General features: G+C 43.3%; 3 protein-coding genes across 3 annotated transcripts; 2 read left to right on the top strand and 1 right to left on the bottom strand.

Moving 5' to 3' along the window:
• Positions 1 to 27: 27 nt before the first annotated feature.
• tmem54a (transmembrane protein 54a) lies at positions 28 to 5133 on the bottom strand. Its single transcript, XM_070979130.1, has 6 exons — positions 4996 to 5133; positions 2702 to 2898; positions 2428 to 2487; positions 1940 to 2137; positions 1696 to 1833; positions 28 to 307 (listed from the first exon to the last, which is right to left on the bottom strand). The coding sequence occupies exons 1-6, from the start codon at positions 5006 to 5008 to the stop codon at positions 170 to 172; spliced, it is 744 nt and encodes a 247-aa protein (XP_070835231.1). The 5' UTR covers positions 5009 to 5133; the 3' UTR covers positions 28 to 169.
• A 3572-nt stretch (positions 5134 to 8705) lies between these two features.
• pabpc4 (poly(A) binding protein, cytoplasmic 4 (inducible form)) lies at positions 8706 to 17320 on the top strand. The gene is made up of 15 exons (XM_070979905.1): positions 8706 to 9378; positions 11864 to 12057; positions 13063 to 13178; positions 14172 to 14311; positions 14408 to 14502; positions 14579 to 14716; positions 14819 to 14914; positions 15047 to 15316; positions 15569 to 15659; positions 15825 to 15920; positions 16053 to 16183; positions 16287 to 16377; positions 16461 to 16591; positions 16699 to 16823; positions 16924 to 17320. The coding sequence occupies exons 1-14, from the start codon at positions 9186 to 9188 to the stop codon at positions 16798 to 16800; spliced, it is 1884 nt and encodes a 627-aa protein (XP_070836006.1). The 5' UTR covers positions 8706 to 9185; the 3' UTR covers positions 16801 to 16823; positions 16924 to 17320.
• A 1812-nt stretch (positions 17321 to 19132) lies between these two features.
• Positions 19133 to 22529, top strand: ppie (peptidylprolyl isomerase E (cyclophilin E)). Its single transcript, XM_070978936.1, has 10 exons — positions 19133 to 19193; positions 19673 to 19771; positions 19887 to 19930; positions 20063 to 20089; positions 20219 to 20300; positions 20394 to 20497; positions 20586 to 20709; positions 21249 to 21434; positions 21547 to 21689; positions 22322 to 22529. The coding sequence occupies exons 1-10, from the start codon at positions 19163 to 19165 to the stop codon at positions 22388 to 22390; spliced, it is 909 nt and encodes a 302-aa protein (XP_070835037.1). The 5' UTR covers positions 19133 to 19162; the 3' UTR covers positions 22391 to 22529.
• Positions 22530 to 22733: the final 204 nt, after the last annotated feature.

Raw genomic sequence — 22733 nt, 5'->3', positions numbered from 1 at the left:
TCCTTTTGATAAAGAGGGACATAAAACGCCAATGCTTTAGCTGGCTTGAGTCCCACAAATGCCTTCAGACATTTAATGTGTAACAGACACACTGTGACAATTTCACAGATGAAGTTGTGTTTTAGTCAAAGCCAGCAGTTTGCAACCTTTGCAGTAAGGTTGAGCTGCTTCAGAGCCATTCGCTCTGCTCCACTGCGCTCACGCTGTCCAGCAGATCGTCCTGCTCCGCAGGCTCGGCTGTGGTTTCGGTCTCTGGATCTGGTGCTGGAGGCAACGATGAAGTTTCAACAGCTCTCTGAATACGCACCTGAAACAACATGAATTGGACTTTTATTTAAGAGAAGCTAACTTGCATTCAGGAGCTGACTGCTCCAATAAGTTGAGCACGCACCACATGCTGTCCTACATTGCAAACGTTATTCGTGAAGATAATGAGAAGATAGGGTAAAGACCAAATTGCAGTCAATTCCTTCAATCTATACAGAAAGCTAAAGTACAAAATCTAATAAACTGCTTGAAATTTAGCCACCAGGTCTAACGGTTTCCTCAGATATACAGTAATAGTGTGGGGTACCTTTAGAGATCTTAATGCTTATGCATGTAATAACCTGTCAAAACCTGCTGGGACATTCTAGACAGACAGATTTCATCAGCGATTTCACTCCATTTGTATGACGACTGTGACAAGAATGAAAATGACTTCTAAAGTACAGACTGCCTGTGTCAGTGCTGGGCTACGTGTCATATCGGAGTGTTTACTTTTTGAATTCAATGCATATTTTATACAATAATTTTTGAACATGGAGACTGAACATTTGACCACAAAGCTGCCTTCCTGTGTAAAAACTTGATCTGTGTCAGTCCAGATGACGACATAATGTGTTTCTCAGACTGAACACTTCAGCAAATTCACTTTGTGTTTGAAATGAGTATTTTCATCTTACTGCGATGTTGGTAACAAATAACAACGAATACATGAGAACATTTGAGTATTTTCGATGCATTGGTGAGAACCAAATGTTCATCATAGTGAAGAAACTGAGCCAGGTTTTTTTTTTTTTTTTTTTCAGTTTAACACTTTGACTTCACTTTCAGGATCAGGCCATGTGATTGTGCGCAGGCAGTGTGAGGTGAGGATCACAGTTAGCACACTGCTCTGCTTAAGTTTGCCTTGTCAGCAGGTCTTCACCCCTGGCTTCTGTGTGTCTGTATTAAATTCAGTGTTGACATTGCTATTTGTGGAACTAATGAAGTTAGAGTAGTTTGATGTTAAAACATTGGCTTGATTACTGTTTTATTGCTGCTAAGCTTCTACTAAGCCTTCCAAGCGTTACATAACAACTGAATTATTTGTTTGCCGTTTTGAAGGCCTTCATGTGTGACCTCAAACAGGACAGTACAGTGCATCGTTCTGATGTCACAGCCAGGCAGGAAAGTGCTGATTTCTCTTGTAAAAATATACACTTCTCCTTCAGCAAATCAAGGTTAAAACGTACTATTTGTCCCTTTGGCGGTATGGATTTCTCACGTCTACATCACTGCACCGTTAGCATTTATGCTAAAAACATTTTTCTCATTATCCAAAAAGCAACTGTCTGAAGTGATCTACTGTATGTGACACGGTAAGATAACAGCAATTGACGCTCTTGCACACAAACACAAATAATGCAGGTCCAGCAGAGTCAGTGATCTTACCCTCTTAGCCCGGATCGGCCTCCTCCTGCATGGACAGAGGTAAAGGAACGAAGTGCAGACGGCAAAGCAGCGGAAGGAGAACACCATTTCCACCACGGACATGAAGATAAGAGGCACCCACAGGATGAGTGTGGTCCCCTGGACGACAAACAAGACCGCAGCACAAAACTCTGATGAATAAACTCGTCTTTTCTTCAGCTGGATATCCAAACAGCTGATGGACAAGCGTTTATATTCCACTTACATAGATACGGGTGGGGTCAAAGGGGCATTCGTATGTGATGCTGGAAGAGGGGCTGACGTCATTATCGGAAAACTTGCAGTGCGTTAGCAGGCTCCAACCTTTGTGAATAATGGCTGTCACTATTGAAACTGACAAAGCCAGGCTGGAGGCAAGAGCCAAGAGACCTGACAGGAAGCTGAAGACCAACAGGACCCACTTCTGCAAGGACAAAATGACATGAGTATGTCAGTAAGTGAAAGCACAGCCTTTAATCGAGTAGACATTTCACATGCTTTTCAGTTAGCAGCTGCAGGAGGGAAGCACTACAGAAATAACAGGCTCCAAAATTTGAATGAATTCCATATTTGCATGTACATGTGTGTTACCTATTTAAATAGCTATCATCTTCTGTGTCGTGTGTGTATCATACACACATACACTCACCCAGAACACAAAGGGCAAGTTCTAACAAGGGCTGAATGGAGGAGGGAGAGGGGAGCAGTATTTACCAGGATCCTGTTTTTCTTGTTTTTGGACAGGACAATGGCCGTTACTCCACTAATGATTCCCTAAAGGGCAAAAAGACAGCTCATTCATTCACTGATAAATTACACAATATTACTACTCCAAATGGTGCTATTTGAACATGAAAGTATAAACTGCATTACGATCAGATATGGAGTTTATGGAGTTTCCAGCAGCCAGCAAAAATATTCCATCAGCTTAGTGAGGCAGCAGCTAGCTTAATATCAAAGATCTTTATGTGCATATCCCACCGCTTACCACCAAGCCCGCCACGATGGCGATGACATTTGAGATGGCGTACACCATGGTCCGGGCCAGAGCGTGCACGGTGATGTGCCTGAGCACCGCGCCGTGCACCAGGGCCCCAAGAAGAAAGTTGACGTGGCCCACCAACACCAGCGCCAGCCCCATCTTCATCAGGGCTTTGTTGTCCTTGAGGCTGGCACAGCATATTCCTGGAGGAGCAGCGGTGGAATGTAACTAAGTACATTTACACAAATACTGTACTTCAGTATAAATTTGAGTTACTTGTACTTTACTTGAGTTTATAGTTCTACTCCACCACATCTCAGTGGGGAACAGTGTACTTTTTACTTCTCTACATGTATCTAACAGTTTCAGTTACAATTTATTTTACAAGCTGATTTTTACACACAAAAAATGAATGTATAAAATATGATGTTTGTTACAAATTAAACTGGTACAGCTGAAACAACTAGTCGGTCAATCAATTAGCTGACTGACAGAAGATGAAATGGCAACTACTCTGATAATCGTAGAAGTAGAAGAAGTACATTTCCCTGCTTATACTTCTTTACTTTTAGTTCAGTGACATTTCCAGTGTAGTACTTTTACTCTCCTTCAGTAAAGGATCTGAATAGCCCACTTCTTCCTCACTGCAGAGGAAGAAGAACGATGTTATTTTAACTAAGTCTTGCACGCTGTGACCTCTGCCAAAATGAAAGATAAACAACTAATCCATTATGCTACATTGCAGCCGTCCATGTTGTCAGACTGACGCGTCTCTGATCCCAGTGTCAGGGTATGTAAATACCAGCTGCGTGTGTGCATCAGTATGTGTTGTTGACAAGAAGCATAATAGTACACAAGATGAAATTATGTGTGCTCAAAGTGTATGAAATGTGATCTGAACTACAGCACACCGAGAGCTTGTGAGAGAGCTGACTTGTGGTTTGAGCAAAGCCAAAAAGGAAGCTGGTCGGTGGCTAACACGTCGTCACAGCGCTCGAGAAGACGGCAGTTACCACAGTTATCCCCGACCCCTGCAGAGGAGATCTCATCCTCTGCACGCTGCAAAATGCTGCAGCTATGGTGATAGTACAGAGAAAGGGTCTGGGAGCATTTTGTTGCATTATTTTGTGCCTTCCTCTGAGTTAAGGTGAACCCCCCAGTCATAAAGCCTGTGTGAAGCCCCTCCTGAACCAAGCAGGACAAAGCTTTGGGTGGGGTGTACAAACATTCAGCACCACAGTTACCTGGCCTAAGGGGATCAGGTAGAAACAGAGACCTGCCACTGGCTCGTCTTATGCAAGCCTTTAACGCAGTGCTGTGGAAAAACTTGCCATGTTTTTGGTCATAATATTGTTCGTAATGTAATGTTTGCTGCCATTCAAGTACACATAATCACATGTTGTTATTGTCCTGCACAGACCCTAACAAAGACACTATAACACAATACTGAACATATTCATGTAGTGAATAGAGATGCAACAATTAATCCATCACCAACTATTTGATAAGCAATAATCAGTTTGAGGGTTTTTTTTTAATGTCTCATATTGAAGTGTCTTAAATGTGGATCTTTTTCTAGTTTCTTTACTCCTCTATGACAGTGAGCGGAATATTCCTTTATTTCCAAACAAAGCAAGACATTTGAGGATGTCATCTTGGGACCTTTCCAACATATTATAGACCAAACACCCAATTGATTAATCAAGAAAATAATTAAAAATGAAAATAATCCTTACTTGCAGCCATAGAATGTATAGACACCACACTCTTACATTCTAATGTGATTTTATATTTTCTGACAGGGACAGCATGTCTATCTCGTTCTAATGGTGATGTCTGATACTTTTACTTTCTTCAGATTCACTACTACTACTACTACGACTACTACTACTACTACTACTACTACTACTAATAATAATAATAATAATGATAATGATAATAATAATAACAATAATACTAGCGTGGGACCCTTACTGTACCGTGTGTCTACATTTGACCTATCAACAGCTCATAACCATGAATACTAGGCGAGCCCATGCAGCGGCTACACCAAAAAAGGTTCACTTGGATTTTGGTGAAACTTCAAAGAAACTAGACTTCACCTTTGTGCGGCTTCACAACACGATTTCGCTGACAGAAACCAACACAAGATATATATCACATTGAGTTCTGTCAGTCAAGCACCGAGAAAATGTAGGAGCTCCTTTAACAACTGCAGACCACGCCTAAAACCTTGAGCGCGCATTGTAGTGCTCACGTATTCACTCACTCTACCACTACACCCGCGAGAGCCAGCTTACCTGAATTCACCATGGTGCATTCAATGTCGTCTTAGATCATGTTAGTACGCAGCTTGTATTAAAGTCATTTCTAACAGCTTTGTGACGCTCCGCTTTCGGTGGGTCGCTGTCTTCCTTCCCTGCCGCTCACCTGCGCACGCACAGACGTCGCCTTCCCTACCTGTGCGGGAGCTCCGCCCCCAGGCACAGGGAGGGAAAAGCTGGTTATCTGCTAGAAACGCATGCAACTCTGCAGCCATACTTCGAAATGATAACAAGAAATAAGAAAATTATTGTATCCACTGAGGGTTTCACCAGGCATGACATGATTTTAGAGCACCTAGCCTTGTTCATTTACTTCAGGTATCACTTCATCCTATGAGGAATTGCTGTTGTTTGTTTTCCAAATGTATTGAGCCAGTAAATAAGTAGTTATAGTGTTACTTGTCCATAGAGTTAGCCATGCTGATTCTTATGTATTTTCAAAATGGAAATGTGACCTGGTTTCCACATAAATAAAGCTATAAAGAAGAGACATTACGTACACAGTTGTGTCTTTAAAGAACAGAAAACCAGGACGATACCTTAATATAGTCCCACCAAATATAATACACTGCAGCTATCAGTGGGGATGGGGAAGATTTACTTTGTACCTCAGCTGTTTCAACAAAGACATGAACATGAACCAAATACACAGATTCCTTAGTTTTTAATCATAGGTGCTAAATGCCTGTCAGCCTCATCAGCTTGATTGCCAGCACCTGTCCCTCCTGCAGCTGCACCTTATTAATGGCACACCTGGGCTAGGGGAGTAATTAGAGTGGTTGGCCCTCACTGAGGTTCGCAATGGGGACAATAGAGATATTTCTCTGCATTTTTGTTGGGCATTTTATTGCTGTTCAGTCAGTAATCAACTGGCAGGATGCCAGATTTCCCAAGGGTTTTCCACGGTTTTTTGATAACATTGCGCCTTCTCCATTTAAAAGAAATTTTGATTTCCCTCCATATGACACCATCTTCAGCTCATGGCGGAGTCGGGCCCCTGACTTTCACATGCTAGCTGAATTGCCTCCAATCATGTTCAATGTTCCCAGAGTAGAAGTGTATTGTGATGAGTCTAAGCTAACTGTGCTGGTGGATAAGAGATCCACAGGTGTCGTACTGACAGGAGAGGAGATACATTTGGGTGATGGCTGCTATAGCAATGGGGAGCTACCAAACCAGTTTGTCTTCACTTACAGTTTGGATGAGTGTGGAACGACGCGTGTGGTGAGTTTACCCAGTCCTTTGCTAGTTTCTCCATTTCTACAGCTTTAAGGATTTTCTGAGACCAGCTTCTCTTACAGATGCAGAATGGCGTGGCAATGTTCACCAACTCTGTCTACTTGAATCTCAAAAAACCTCCCACTGCTTGGTGGCAATCTCCTTCTACAGTACACATCTCCTGCATCCCAAAGAGGTGCATACATTCAGTTACCTAAACCTAAAGTGCTCACAAATAACCATGCTGAAGGGGAACGCGTGTCTTTTCAGGTCACATGCTAATCCAAACTTCTTTGTCTCAACGGCACTTCCTGAGAATGACAAGACCTTTAACATCAAAGCCATGAATCGTGAGTAATAACATGAGTCAAAACTAGCTGTTCGGCTGGGTTGTTCCATATTTAAACAAAAATATCTTATTTTTGTCGTGCAGCATCCTGGACCAGCCCAGCTGAGTCGTACATCTATAAAAGAGGTCAGGTTGTAAACCTCCAGCTTTCTGCCAAAACTAGACCTGAGCAGCAGCTTTTCACCCAGTCCTGTTTTGTCTCTGCGTCTCCTGAGCCTCAGACTAGACCGAGGCATGCAGTCATCATGAATAAAGGGTAAGCAGCCGGTCAGGACCTGATTGTAATGTTAGTCCATGATGTTAAAATCCCCTGTGATATGTTTGCTCTCTGCAGGTGCACAGCCCCGTTGGGTTCTCCCCATGCTGTTGTACAATTTGTGGCTTCCAACAGAGCGGATGTGGTTAATTTTGTTCTGAACACATCTTATCTCATTTCTGAGGTGAATATTTATTGATGAATTTGTGTCACTGCTATGCGCCTGCTGTTCAGCTGTATGACCTTGTGAACTGTCATCCTCCTCTGAAGCTGTATGTCCACTGTGGCGTCCTGCTCTCAGACCAGGGTGTCACCTTTGGCTCCAAATCCTGCAACTATAATGTGATCCAGTCAAGGTATTTGTATAGACATAAAACTGTATTTTGTGACCTTTTCATTACTTGATGAGATTTTTTTTTTTGTTTCAGGTGGGAGGACCTTAGCGGAACTGCAGAGGTGTGCAAGTGCTGTTCCTCAAAGTGTCCCGGCCTGTCAGTCAAGCACCTTCCTCAAGGTCAGCGCTTTGTGATGTTCGCCAGAAAAAGCAGCAATGACTTTAGCTCTGGTCTCTATCTCACTGACTAACTGTGTCCTGTCAGATGCCAAGGCTGTCGTCAGTGCCGGCCCCTTTGTCATTGTGGACGAAGATGCAGAAGCCAGTCCTGAGCATTCTGTCTCTGAAGCTCAAGAAACCTCCAGTGCTCTTGTTAGCGATTCCATGCAGTTTGAGGCCTCCGACGGTGCAGCGACTGAGGACACCATTGTTTCTGGTGCTTCTGCATCAACAAGCAAGTTCTCCTCTCCCCCTCAGGGTGTAGTGGTTGTGAATCAGGACCCAGTTGCCAGACTGACCCTTTGGCTACCTGGACAGGTGCAAGATACTAAACATGGTGAGAAAATTGGTTCTGAATTTGAAGACGGCTTGACAGTTCAGCTGCAGGCAGGTGACACGGTACCAAATGACCTCCCTGAGCTGCAACTCTCAACCACAGATCAAGAGTCTCATCTGAATATGCCCACAAACAAGATCAGAGATCAAAATTTGAATTTTCTCACACTGGTTGACTGGATCATTTCTCCACAACTGGAAAAAGCAGCTGTTGCAGAGGATCCCCAAAGAGAAACATTAGGATTTGGATCAGAGGCTCCACAAAAAGCGGACGTCCCTCTGCCAGATGAGATCGCTGTAAATGTCCTAAACCAGAAAGCTTTTAACCAAATCAGAGACGAGCTGGCCCATTGGCAGGCAGGTGCAGCAGCGATACCCCAAGAAGGAACAAGCGACACTCGGCCAGTGATTCGCTCAAAACTTGAGTTGTCCAAAGGTGTGGATGGGTCTCAGACGCTGAGTTATGAGGAAGAAGTGGTGAAGCAACAAGAGGGAGAAGCTGCGATCACAAGATGTGGAAATGAAAGAGAACAGGAGCCCAGACAGAAGGGGCTGCGCTCAACTTTTCTGGATTTATTGAGGTAGCTCATGTTTGTGGTTTTTGTTGTTTGGGTATTTAAGTTGCATGTATGACTACTAAATGTCTCTCTCTCCTCAGGAGGATGGACAAAGCAGAATAACTGCAGCATATTTCATAATTACATTGCACTGAATAAAAGCACTGAGCAATAATCTAGTGGAGTCTGGGCTTTTTATATCAAATGTCATTCTTTTGGGTTTACAATATTTTTCTTTCAGCAATAATCCTCATTTTTAAGGCTGTAATAAAACCAGTCCTCAGCATGGTCTCTGTATTCCCACCCAGATGTCGCTGTGGGGAGCTGGGCTCTGTAGTTAGGGCAGTGCAGTGTGCGCTCTCCCTTTTACGCCTCACGCTCCGTGTTTTTTCTATCCCAGGTTTGACCCTGGCCGCTATTTCCTCCGCACCGCCACTCTCTATAAAGTGCCCACGCTTCTCCTCACGCAGTCTCTTTCCCCGGCCACAAAACAACCGTGAGTGTCTAACTCACTGTTCTTGAAAAACTTAAAAATAATATAAAAAATATAAAATCCACAAAATCTTCATAAAAATAAATACCTCAATACTTAAATAACAAACGTTTAAAAAAAATCGCAAAAAAAATTAAGAATTAAAAAAAGAAACATAAACAAGAGGCCTCGGGCTTAACCCGAAGTTGGCATCTTTTTTTGAAGGAAGACATCGATTTGTGTCGTGATTTCTCCAGGTCTGGCGTTTTCTCAGCACGCTGGAGCAGACAGCCAGCTGTCACTGACTTTATTAGGCGAGTATCGAAGCGCAGTTTCGCCCCGGCTTTCAGTTCATACCGGCATTTTTTTTAGGCTTTTTTTGAAGGAAGCTTTGCATTCACTTCTTTCGTGACGTCCGGCGAGATATGAACACAGCGACGGGGAGTTATCCGATGGCTTCTCTCTACGTTGGCGACCTGCACCCCGATATCACGGAGGCTATGCTGTATGAGAAATTCAGCCCAGCCGGACCGGTGCTCTCCATTCGGGTATGCAGAGACATGATCACCCGGCGGTCTTTGGGATACGCTTATGTGAACTTCTCTCAGCCTGCTGACGGTAAGAAATGAACCGTGTGAAGCGATCAGTGCATGCAGCTTCAAGAGGCACGAAAGCACGGGTCCTTCAAGTATTGACAATGTCGCCACATGCTTTCAATGTCAGTCCTCGAACTGTGTACTAACACGCACAGTCGGGCACAGTAATGCATTAAACACATGGCGCTTTCCCTGACTTCTAATGGATGAAGTGATAGTTTTGCAGCCTGATCACAGGACAGCCACAGCACTAATTTGACCCATATAAGCATGTCCCAGTTCTTGTATATCCCTGCTAATATGTCACCACCATGGTTAAAGCCCTCGCTCACACATACATACATGCTGTTTATTTGTTTCTCACTCTTAAAAGTTAACAAAAAATAATTTCCGCCCATTAATTATAGCACTGCATTTGGGGATGTTTGCTCACTGTGCAGATCTCACTCATTCAGCCCAAAATGACCCATTTCTGCTCCTATTTAAAGGGCCACTGAGTGAAACCAATTCCCATTGCCCCGTGCTGCTACACTATACTCACTGAAAGCATGAAAAGGGACAAGCACAGCTGAACAATAACCCCCGCGCCACCTGCTTGACATATCTATGTGCATTGTCTGCAACATGTGATAGTATCAAAGACATGATCCTGTTATTTGGATTCAGCATTATTTTGAACTGGTAAGGGATTAGATGGATCATATGAATTTATTTGAACCACTTAAACCGCAAGTCGGTTGTTTCTCTGTTAGAGCCTCATGCCTGAAGTCAATGCCTATGCAACTACAAATGCATCAGAACTGTTCAGTGTTTTTCGATAATGCTTGTCCACTTCCAGCCAATGGCACCAGAGCATTGAGCAATAGTAACAGGTGTTCTGGTTGTCTTTGGAGGCCCGGTGTTGTTTACATTGTGTGAACTTTTTGGCTGTTGTATCAACGTGGAACACCTGTCACTATTTATCTGAGTCTGTCACCAAACGCTGGAGTAACGATAGGTTACAACTGTCCCACTTCCAGGAAGGTAGCGTCGCTCACTTGAGTAATTGTAACAAGAGCCATGTATGAGAAGACGCCATTTGTTAGTGGAGGTGTAGACATGGGGGATGGGAGCTGTTTGGTATTTACATGGAGTCCTAACACGTGTCTGTGGGGTAATAACATGCTGCCTGTACCATGCTATGAAAAATATACTTGTGCGTTAGTGTAACTGTCCGCGCATGTGATTTCATGCAGAGCACAGCAGCAGTTGAGGTGGTTTGCATTCGCTTGCTTCATGTCACAGCTGTAGATGTAAACACTCGTGAGACCTGGTGTTGCTCGTCTGAGCATTCTTTCTGAATGTGTCTCTTCCCCATCAATGGTAGAGAATTCTCTACTCACGCTCCATGCCAGCACATACCTCTCAGGACCCCTCTCTAAATATAGAAGGTCTTTCTGAGCAGCCCAAAATCTGCCTGCCCGTATTCAATTTAAGTTGTTAACATGACAGAAATGGTTAACAATGATGAGTAATCCAACCCTGTTAACCGTTTCCATTATTTCCACTTAATATGAGTGGTTACCATGTGCTACACAGATCTCTTTTTTTAAACTAAGATTCCCGCTCTGAACCTTCCAGAAGTCCACATGTTTGACAGCGATCACACACCTTCTCTGAGCTCACGGGTTGGGAAGTACAATTGCAAGCCAAACTGCTGATGCCAGCAGACGCAAGGCAGCTCCGTTTTGTTTACCAGACACTTTTAGCTGGAAAGCCTGGCCTGTGTGTGTGTGTGTGTGTGTGTGTGTGTGTGTGTGTGTGTGTCCGTTACTGTGGAGTGACTGAACAAAAGGATGTTTGGCATGTGTGCCCACATGGACATGAGAGCCTATATGAGAGTTAAAGCAATAGACGGAGAGAGGGATGGTGTAAATTTAACTAAGTGATTAAACTGAGCTCAAAGAACACACAATGAGTTGAGCAGATGAAGAATGAAACCTATTACTCCTTAACTCCACAATTTAAGCCTGTTTGTGATATCTAAGGGCCTGCTGTGCAGCCACTGCCGCCGGCCTAGGTGGGACGTTGCCCAGCAGCATGTAGAGAGATAGAAGGGGACCATGTGCTCCCAGCTTGCCCACTGCAGCTGCCCCCGACACCTGTCCCAGCTGCTCATTATGGTCTGCTGCAGTATCTAAAGCGTATTTCTTGTGCCTGATGCTGGCAGAAGGGATCCTGATTGTAACATACAGCACACAGGAGGATAAACTACTTTAATATACACAGCAGCTTCAAGTTATTTCCGACGTCATCAAGGCAGTGCTGCAAAAGGACGGCTGCACTATAACCGCTGCTACTGGTCCCTTGTGTGAAAGTGCTACAGTACATATAGTGACCATGATAGAAGGAAGCATGATGTATAGCATACATACTAGTGACTGATAGCTATGTTTTCAGACTCATGGCTCCAGGTAAACAACCACCCATGTCCATTCCCTCCACCTCTCTGCCCCTCCTCCCTCCAGCTGAGAGAGCCCTGGACACCATGAACTTTGACGTGGTCAAAGGGAAGCCAATCAGAATCATGTGGTCCCAAAGAGACCCCTCCCTCAGGAAGTCTGGAGTGGGCAACGTGTTCATCAAGAACCTTGACAAGTCCATTGACAACAAAGCCCTGTACGACACCTTCTCTGCCTTTGGCAACATCCTCTCCTGCAAGGTACAGTTGAAATAAATGTGACTGCTTTACAATAGAACATTATTACTGCTTTAAAACAGGATTATTGCTTCTTTTATGCTGTAGGCTTATATATTACCACAAACAGGACAAAACGCTTGAGATGGAGAGTTCACACAAATTGCTTAAATTGGATTAAAAAATTGAAATAATATTGTAATCCATTTAAAACTGGCTCATGTTAACTCATAAACAATCTCTTGTCACAGATCTAACTAAAAACTAGTAATATTGTGCCAAACATTTGTGTATTTTATTTGATTTTATGCATTCTATGTACTCTATTTCCCCATATATTTTATTAATTTATTCCATCTCATGTTATGCATTGTCTTTATTTCTATTTTCATCCTTATTCTATCTTACTTTTACTGTCATTATCAAGTGGGGTTTACTCTCCATCCTACTTAACATTATTCATTTAATCCCTGCTTTTATGTCTCTTCTATGTGAGGCAGTCATTTGGTGCATATTCCTTGTTGTAAAGCACTTTTAGCTGCTATTCCTGTATAAAAGGTGCTATTCAAATAAAGTTGAGAATTATTACAATAATACCACATTTTGGGAAATACATTCATTCATTATGAGCAGAATGATACCACTCTCCTTTCTGGCAGTTAAATATGAAGCCAGATGCTGTGTTTTATCTTAGGGTCTCACTCACTGATTGATACATTATATAGATCTTGTTGAAGTGACAACTAAATTGAAAACTGAGGTGTAAAACTGTCAGTTTGTGGATTAAAGAAATGAGATTAAACATGTTCTGCTTCTGGTCTTTATGCTAAGCAAGGCTGTTTGGCTGCAGCTTAATATTTCGAGGATGGATTTGAGAGTGGTATTGATCTTCTCATCTAACTCTTACCAAGAAAGCAATTGTATTTCCCAAAGTCATGCACTGCTGCTTTAAAGTTGAGGAACTGCCTGCTTGCGTTACGTTGCCTTTCTACTGGATGCATATTTACCATCCGTCTTCCTCTGCGCCAGGTGGTGTGTGATGAAAATGGCTCCAAGGGCTATGCTTTTGTCCACTTCGAGACCCAGGATGCCGCTGATCGTGCTATTGAGAAGATGAACGGCATGCTTCTGAATGACCGCAAGGTGTGAGTGTCTGATCATCTAGGAACTGGGGACAAAGGGGGTGTGCATTGTTCTTAGTGTTTTGGACTTATGAAGAGTTTAGCCTGATCTTTAGAACGCCTCTGATAGTCACTGAAAGTTATCATGACATTGAAAGGTGCAGCACTTACTGAGCTAGCGGTGCATTATATTTTGTGTCTTCATGTATAAACCTGACTTGTCTGCGTGACACTTGTGTTGAGCGAACTGACTTTTCATGTCTTTTTTCAGTTGGCGAGTTTGTGTGTGAATAATCTGACTAATAAGCTTACCTCTCATGGCCGCCAGTATGAAGACAACCACTAAACTAAACAGATAACAAACATTTACCCCTCCTGCCAGACGCATTTTCTGTCGCCTCACACGTCCACTCGCTGGTCACCCGTCTTGGAGTGTCTGTATGTGTGTGTGTGTATGACCACGCTTGTGTGTTTTTAGTGATGGATCGAATGCAGGAATGCAATACTGGATGGCGGAAGGAGAGAGAGGTCGTCATGGCAAGGTATATAAGATCATTTGGTCCTCCTCAGCTTTCCTTTGTTCTGTGAGACTCTGTTCCTCCATCCCTCTCCATCCACCTCCTCATCAAGTTTTGGACCAAGAATTACGATGGTTGTCACTGTGTTGTCTAGCATGCCGACATATCTGCCTGCCTCTGGTGGTATTAACAGCAACTGGTGAATGTTTTTTCATTGTTTACCACAGGAATGATGACACACATGGTGAAATGTAACCGTGAATTTGTTTGGTGGATGTTGTCCCTGTTTTTGTCAAAGAATGAACTCTCTTTTACTTACTGTGCTTGCGTGATCAGGTCTTCCTCTGTCATTGTAGAACTTTTCTGTGCCCGGAAACCTGCATCAAGAGTGTTTTAGATCGGAAAAAGCAGGTCAAAAGAGGTGGACCCTGGTTTGTTTTCTCATCTCTGTTGGGACTGTTTTAAGAGTGTGTACCGCTGCTCTCCCCTCCATCTTCAGGTTTGTTGGTCGTTTCAAATCCCGGAAGGAACGGGAGGCTGAACTCGGTGCCAAAGCCAAGGAGTTTACCAATGTCTACATCAAGAACTTCGGGGATGATATGGACGATGAGCGCCTGAAGGAGCTTTTCGACAAATACGGTAAACTTCGACTAGCTTCACGGGTATTGCTCCAAACTCTAGTGCGCTCTGGTTCTGCTGTCTTACCTCCAATTATCTGACCTTTAACCTCTGCAGGTAAAACACTCAGCGTGAAGGTGATGACAGACCCCACCGGCAAATCCAGAGGCTTTGGATTCGTTAGTTACGAGAAACATGAGGACGCTAACAAGGTACGTTGGCCTGATGGAAATGTATAAAAGGAATATCTGTGGTCATTCCCTCTGATAATAACGACTTCATCCAAAGGCTGTAGAGGACATGAATGGCACCGAACTCAACGGCAAGACCGTGTTTGTGGGCCGTGCTCAGAAGAAGATGGAGCGGCAGGCAGAGCTGAAGAGGAAGTTTGAGCTGCTGAAACAAGAAAGAATCAGTCGTTACCAGGTCTGAAGGAGCTAAACTCTAACAATAATCAATCTTAAATTTCAATGCATTGATGCCACAGAAGCTGCTACGTACTCATCACGAGTCTGTCTTTGGTTTCAGGGCGTTAATCTTTACATTAAGAACCTGGATGACACCATAGATGATGAGAAACTGCGTAAGGAGTTCTCTCCATTTGGGTCTATAACAAGTGCTAAGGTGAGAACAATCATATACTGCAGTGCATTACTGCTGGAGAAGAGATAATGCATCACTGCAATACAAATATTGCAACAGCATGACAGTATTGTGTGTTTGAGGTTGCCCTGACACGATCTGTTTATATTTTAGGTGATGCTGGAGGAGGGTCGCTCTAAGGGCTTTGGCTTTGTCTGCTTCTCCTCCCCCGAAGAGGCCACCAAGGCTGTGACTGAGATGAACGGACGTATCGTTGGCTCCAAACCCCTCTACGTGGCTCTCGCTCAGCGCAAAGAGGAACGCAAAGCCCACCTCACCAACCAGTACATGCAGCGTATTGCTGGCATGAGGGCCATGCCGGCTAACGCCATCATTAATCAGTTCCAGCCCACAAGCGGCTACTTCATGCCAGCTGTACCACAGGTGTGTCAATCAAAGTCTGAGATAACTGTGTGTGTGTGTTAAAGTGACTATAATTCATATTTTCATATTAAAAATGGATCTCATGTCTGTGTACTGTGAAAGAGGTCACTCACATGAACATGTCGGAGCATGTAGCAGCGTTAGTGTCTGATATTTTATGAGGAGTTGGTTGAGACCAAAAACAGAGCTGAAAGGAGGGTGAATAGTGGACTTATATGCCATAAAATGAAACATTTCATTTGTTCCCACCAGGCCCAGAACAGGACTACATACTATGCACCCAATCAGCTGGCCCAAATGCGACCCAACCCCCGATGGCAGCAACAAGGTGGCAGAGGTCAAGGTTAGCATGTGGCACTGTGTGATCTCAATCTATCCCTGACATGCTTTGAGTTACCCAGCTAACATAGTTAGCATACACTGTAGCGGCCCTATTAAAATCCATAACATTTTTAATGCAGTTTGTGCTGCATCTCATTGTTTTTGTCTCTGCTTCTGTCACTCCCAGGCAGTTTTCAGGGGATACCCAGCTCGCTGCGTCAGCCAGGACCCCGTGCCAACCTGAGACACATGACTCCTAATAGCGGCGCACAGGGCCCACGAGGTGTGTTCACCAATAATGAGTGAAATGATCCCCATCAGTGCCCTGACTCTGGTTTTTGCATTTCATTGACACCGCAGAGCCAGTAGAGGTTGTCATTATAAATTTTGCTCCCCTTTTCCTCCTCTCTGCTAGCCTCTGGCCAGGCCATGGCACCTCGTCCCTCAATGGGAGTCCCTGGGCCCCGTGCCATGCCTCCATACAAATATGCTACTGGTGTCCGTAACCCCAACCCCCAGGTGGTGCAACCTATTGCCTTACAGCAGGTATGGGCATAAGACCAATCACACTATCTTGTGTTCCTGTCACATGAAGCTCCCAACACTATTAATAATTTTCCTTCCTATGTTCTTTATCTGTCCTTTCCAGGCACAGCCAGCAGTGCACGTTCAGGGCCAGGAGCCTCTCACAGCCTCCATGCTGGCTGCTGCGCCCCCTCAGGAGCAGAAACAGATGCTCGGTAAGAATCCAGCATCGGAATGAATGAACTGTAAGGCTTTTCAGTTTTTATTGGGTTGATTTATTCTCAGTTTTTCCAAATAGGTGAGCGTCTTTTCCCATTGATTCAGTCCATGCATGCCAACCTGGCAGGAAAGATCACTGGCATGCTGCTGGAGATAGACAACTCTGAACTGCTACATATGCTAGAGTCTCACGAATCTCTGCGTTCAAAGGTATGTGGTGACCTCTGTCTGTGCCATGGTGGCACACTGGCATGCCTATCGTCCATACTGTATACTGCACCGTGTCATTATTCATGTCCGATGTTATGGTTGTACAGGTAGAAGAAGCCGTCGCCGTGCTGCAAGCCCACCAGGCAAAGAAAGATGCCACTCAGAAAGTGGGCAGTATGGCTACTACTGCTGCTGCTGCCACATCCTGAAGACTGCGTGCTGTGTTAAAGCGGTACGATAACACACAAACAGTCGAGCTGGTCATACTTGTGATGTGCTCATAGATAACAGAAGCTTTGTGGTGCCAATGAAAAGTCATTGTGTTGTTTCAGGGCACAGAAACCTGAGCAGAGATGGGGAGAGACACACTACACTGGCTCCAAACACCAGACGCCTCTGAACAATTATGCAAAAATTAAGAAAAAGATAAGAAAATGTAATTTTACCAACATACTTGAACATTTTGGAAAATGTTACAGTTCCTAATTTTCTAGCTCTGTAATACTTTTAAAGTGCATACCAAAAGCAATAATGCAAATAAATGTCGAATGGAGGCCCTTCACTTTGTGGCAAAGGAGAGAAACCTTTTTCTAAAAGCAAAATGAGCCTTGTTCTTTTTTTTTTTTTGCTTGAAAGTTTTATGTTTGATCTGAAATGATGGACTCCTCCATCCCATCATGTTATCATGGGTGTGCGGTATTCTCAATAAAGGGATGATATATCAAGTTTATCACTGTTGTGTTACTTTAATGTTTACATATAACCTATTTTATCCAATTTCAAGTGTGTATGTGTGTATCTGATGCACACTTAATGAGTCAGTGATGGACAGAGAAGAGCAAAGCAGGGCAAGGGCAGAGTCGTCAGGGCTGTTGTGGCAGTCTGAAGTACCATGTCTAGGCTAAAGGGTGTTCCCTCTTTGGACAGATTATTAAAGCTGCAATCGATTAATCGCTTAGTTGTCAACTATTGAATTAATTTGCAACTATGTTGATGATTTATTAATCACTTGGAGTGATTTTTCAAGAAAAAAGTCAAAATTTTCTATTCCAGCTTCTTAAATGTGAATATTTTCCAGGTTTTTTTTTTTTTTTGACAATAAACTGAATATCTTTGGGTCATGGACAAAACAAGACATTTGAGGTCATCATCTTGGGCTTTTTCAGACATTTTATAGACCAAACAACTATTCAGTCAGCTGACGATATAATCAGCAGATTAATCAACAATGAAAAGAATCGTTTGTTGCAGCCCTAAAGATGACTGATACGAGCAACATAGGAAGGGAAAGAAAAACATTTCTTTGCCTTTTAAAAGGGCCTTTTTGCATTAAAGACAGAGATAAGGAGAAAGGTTTTTCATGTACCAAATAATCACTTGAAGGTAGTCACTGAGTCCTTTATAGAAACCTCACAGTCAAAATCAAGCAGGAAGTCACAACTACAGAGCCGTGAGGTCTGTCAGAAGTACGACTTCCACCGTAGAAATGTGAAAATCTTGTTTTACTTTGAGTACACAAAAAACCCGAAATGTTTCTTTACCAGTGTATTCCTGGAATAAGTGTGTCTGATGGCCAGATGGAGAGACAGAGCTCTCAGAAAGCATGAGAAAGAAACAATAGAGCCAGAGCGCAGGCAGGAGAGAAAGGTGGAAATCATTAGAAAACAAAGAACATGCAGGGAATGAGTGGAGGACTGGATTTCTTGGTAAGCCCCTGAACAGTGCTGAGGTCCAAAATGTCACAGCGAGTTAAGGGCCAGGCAGGGGAAAACAAACAGCAGGAGCCCACTGTTAACAAGGGGGGTGACGTAGAACTTCCTGATAGCATGGTATCTCTTACATGGGGGGGTTATGTGCAATGGGTGAAATATTTTAAATAACTTCACAAGAAAGTGACTTCTTTCATTTTTGTATGGGATGCCTTATCAGAAAGCGGTATCCAAAATATTCTGCACAAAAATAGCCACTTTTAAATAGTGAAAAAAAAAGGGGAAAAGAATGGGTAATGGGTCTTTTCACAGCACATTTCGACTTGCCATAGTAGGGAAAGCACAGCTGTAAATGATGAATTTAATGATGGCTGCTTCAGTGTCAGGCTCCTGGCGTTTTGCCATAGATTATATCGAGTATTGAAAATGCCAGCTCACTGTCACACCTGCATGCCTGAGTCACTTGAATAGAATGGAGTCATCATTAATACCTGTGCTTTTGCTTCTACAACAAGGCAAAATGTGCTCATGAAACAGAGCTTCTGCTCTGACATCTCACTCTGTCCAAAAACCAACCTTTGAGAACTGAGGAATTTATTTTTCATAAATTTGTGGAGAACAGATGTCAGAGTTAAAGATGAAAATGGCAGAAACTGACATTCCCACTTACAGAAAGGCTGTCGTGGCGGTCTGTTCAATGTGAAACGTTTAAGTCGATGAAGAAAGTGAAATGAAAGTGACGGCAGCTGCACACTCGTCCGACAGGCGGCGCGAGAGGGAACATGGTAACGGAGGGGCGGGCTTCAGTCTCAATGCACCAATGAGAGGCTGCTGGGGTCAAAGTTGAAGGGTTAAATCAAATATGGCGGCTAACAAACGAGTGCTGTATGTTGGTGAGTTAATGTTACTTTTCATAAACATATGTTAAATTAATGTTGTTTCAGTAAATGTAGCTAACGTGCTAAAGGTTTTACACTAGAGTAATGAATCTGGACACGATTAAGTGCGTATGAAGTGCACATAATATGGAGAAATCCTCCGATACGTAAAGATTTAACCGGTAAAACATGAAAGCGAGAAGTCAAAACATGGCAACGTCACTGGTTTTAAACTTCACGTAGTTTACACAACGCCGTTGGTGAAGTATATCATATCAAGTTAAGTAATAAACTCTGAATAAACGAAATAAAACAACAACAAATAAGCTTTAACCTCAGGATCTTGGGGCTCCAATGCTTCTTCTTGTATCTTGAACGTAGCACGTAAACCCGCTCCGTTATTCTGTCCTCTGACTAAACATACAATTTGTTCATAATCTTCGTATCGGCGTGTTTCTGCTGGTTTTAGCCTGAGTACGGTGTGTTTCTTCCAGGTGGTCTGGCGGAAGAAGTGGACGAGAAGGTGTTACATGCAGCTTTTATTCCGTTTGGAGACATCACAGACATCCAGATCCCTTTAGACTATGAAACAGGTAAGGTCAGGAGTTTTGCTCTTCAGCGTGATAGTGACTGCGCTGTTTCTGTGTAACATTACACACTGTGAGTAAGAGAAATATTAAACTGTATCAACATGTCTTATGTTTTCAGAAAAACACAGAGGATTTGCATTCATTGAGTTTGAATTGGCAGAGGTATGTACTCTTTTAGTGCTGAATTACACACTAAAGGCCAAAATATTCTGATTTTAACCCAATAAAGACCATACTCTGTGAAGTTGAATATGTCTGTGCTCATAACCTTTTTATGCTCACTGTCTTTGGTAGGATGCTGCAGCTGCTATTGATAACATGGTGAGTGGTGTTCATGTCAGAGAAGTTTTGTTTCTGTTTGTGAGTTGTTGTGAGTTTACCTAAAATGTTCAAATAATCAGCTTCCCGTGTTAATATTGCTGTTTTGTTTTTGTTTTTTTTCTTTGCTAGAATGAGTCTGAACTTTTTGGACGGACTGTCAGGGTCAACACCGCCAAGCCCATGAGAATCAAAGAGGGGTCTTCTCGACCAGGTGATTAAAAAAAAAAAAAACAGTTTGTAGAAGCTTTTGCCTGGACGCTCATTTAAATCCTTGGCTCTGATTTTAACTCTGCTTTTCCTTTAGTGTGGTCGGACGACGACTGGTTGAAGAAGTTCTCAGGGAAGACTGCGGAGGAAGCGGAGGGGGGGGCAGCAGATGGAGAAACAACCAACACTGCAACACAGGAGGTGAGACGGCTTTCATCCTGAAGTGTCTCAGTGCCTCAGACTCTCAGCTATGTTGAGATAGTGCCGTGAGTGTGGTTTCTTTTTGCAGGGTGAGCCCCCGGCCAAAAAGGGCAGAATTAATCCTCAGGTCTATATGGACATCAAGATTGGAAACAAGCCAGCAGGGAGATTGCGCTTCCTCCTTCGGGCTGACATCGTTCCCATGACGGCAGGTGTGTATGCTGCCCGCTGTAGGCCTTTCATCATCACATCTTTAGCAAAAATAAATGTTGTAACTGCACAGTGTTACGTTTGTTTGTGCTGGAAATTGAAAAAGTCACCAGAACGTTGGGATGTCTGTTTTTGTTAATTTTACTTTGAGCTGACAAGCTAACAGGACTGTATGTCCCAGTTATGGTTTCCTTAGAAGAAACTAGGTCCGATCCACTTGTCCTGGAAGATTTCAATGTCTCAGGCAAATGGGAGAAATCTCAGTCAAATATTATTTGTCAACCCTATTTTCCCATGTTTTTGTGTTCAAGTGACTTATGTTTTTGAAATTGGTCCAGTATTGAGTGAAAGTGTTGCAGCCAGCAGCTGCAAAAAGGGCTGCAGTGCCTATAGACTGACATACACAACCAGTCAAAAAATATTCTCTGTGGTTAGATTAACAGTTGACCCCCTCTACCCAAATTAATTCTGCAATATTACTACTCAGTAATAAAACAAAACAAAATCAGCAAACGGTGACGTCTTTTTAATCTTCATACAGAGAATTTCCGCTGCTTGTGCACACACGAGAAGGGCTTTGGCTTTAAGGGCAGCAGCTTTCACCGCATCATCCCTCAGTTTATGTGCCAAGGAGGTGACTTCACCAACCACAACGGCACCGGTGGAAAGTCCATCTACGGCCGGAAGTTTGATGATGAGAACTTTGTCCTCAAACACACCGCTCCAGGTGAGGAGTCTTTGTAAGAGGCTTTCAGGATGTGCCGCCTCTGGGAATGAGCTCTATGTTTGCTGGCAGATCCTGTGGATAACTGGCCAAACCTTGTCTGTCGTGCTCACAGGGCAGCTCTCCATGGCCAACTCTGGGCCTAACAGTAATGGCTCTCAGTTCTTCATCACCACTGACAAAACCGACTGGCTGGATGGGAAACATGTGGTGTTTGGAGACCTGGTGGAGGGGATGGATGTCCTCCGTGCAATGGAGGTACTGAGACTGCAAAATGTTTGTCTTTTATTTAATACATTTAGAGATTCCACAATAAAATAAAGGGTCAATTCATCTATCCATTATCTAAACCGCCTATCCCTTTCGGGGTTGCGGGGGGCTGGAGCCTATCCCAGCTACAATGAGCGAGAGGCGGGGTACACCCTGAACTGGTCGGCAGCCGATTGCAGGGCCACATGCAATGACAAACAAACATTCACACTCACACCTACGGACAATTTAGAGTCATCAATTAAATTAATGAGCATGTTTTTGGTCTGTGGGAGGAAGCCGGAGAACCCGGAGAGAACCCACACATGCACGGGAAGAACATGCAAACTTCACACAGAAAGGCCCCGCCTGACCCGGGGATCGAACCGGCAGCCTTCTTGCTGTGAGGCACGTGCACTACCTGCTGCGCCACCGTGCAGCCCAGGGTCAATTCAGTGATAATAAAAATAAAAAAACTCTCATTAACAACCGTCAGTTATTCCCCAATGCAGTCTTTAATGACCTGCATCACCATGTCTGCTGGTCGGACATTAATCTTCATTTCAGCTCCAAGATAAAATAAGGACAATCAGACTGCACCTTGGCATTATTGATCTTATAAATCTGTTTTCTTTCTGCAGGCTCAGGGATCAAAGGACGGCAAGACGAAGCAAAAGGTCATCATCTCTGACTGTGGAGAATATGTGTGAATGATAAAGAAGTGTGTGCTTGTTTGTGTGTGTCTATGGAGACAGTTTATGTCTGAGAGCACAGATGTGTTTGTGGTCTTTTGTACTCTGATCCCACATCATCTGCCATGTAAATATTTCAATAAACACCATTTTTTATAAAGAAATCACAGCTTGGTGCTATTACTCTGAACTGCTGATTGTTGGATTTACCCATTATAGTTGGATAATTACTTATTTGTACCACGTTTTCTTCATTATTTTGAAGTTGAAATTTAAAGAAAATTATTTCCTTGTGATTTTGTGAACAAATACGGACACATTTATTTTCATACATATTGGTTTCAAATTACGTATACTGTAT

The sequence above is a fragment of the Chaetodon trifascialis genome, chromosome 14 (genome assembly GCF_039877785.1).
Source record: "Chaetodon trifascialis isolate fChaTrf1 chromosome 14, fChaTrf1.hap1, whole genome shotgun sequence".
Lineage (NCBI taxonomy): Eukaryota > Metazoa > Chordata > Actinopteri > Chaetodontiformes > Chaetodontidae > Chaetodon > Chaetodon trifascialis.
This window is presented reverse-complemented; position numbering and strand designations above follow the sequence as displayed.

Bases quoted from the DNA above. Each gene is read 5' to 3' on its own strand.
- ppie (XM_070978936.1), top strand. From the start codon at position 19,163: ATGGCGGCTAACAAACGAGTGCTGTATGTTG. The intron at 20,090-20,218 runs GTGAGTGGTGTT...TTTCTTTGCTAG, and splicing joins CAGCTGCTATTGATAACATG to AATGAGTCTGAACTTTTTGG. The intron at 21,690-22,321 runs GTACTGAGACTG...TTCTTTCTGCAG, and splicing joins ATGTCCTCCGTGCAATGGAG to GCTCAGGGATCAAAGGACGG.
- tmem54a (XM_070979130.1), bottom strand. The intron at 2,138-2,427 runs GTAAATACTGCT...TTGTCCTTGCAG, and splicing joins ACAAGAAAAACAGGATCCTG to AAGTGGGTCCTGTTGGTCTT. The intron at 308-1,695 runs GTAAGATCACTG...ATGTTGTTTCAG, and splicing joins GGCCGATCCGGGCTAAGAGG to GTGCGTATTCAGAGAGCTGT.
- pabpc4 (XM_070979905.1), top strand. From the start codon at position 9,186: ATGAACACAGCGACGGGGAGTTATCCGATGGCTTCTCTCTACGTTGGC. The intron at 12,058-13,062 runs GTACAGTTGAAA...CCTCTGCGCCAG, and splicing joins GCAACATCCTCTCCTGCAAG to GTGGTGTGTGATGAAAATGG. The intron at 15,921-16,052 runs GTGTGTTCACCA...CCTCTCTGCTAG, and splicing joins CGGCGCACAGGGCCCACGAG to CCTCTGGCCAGGCCATGGCA.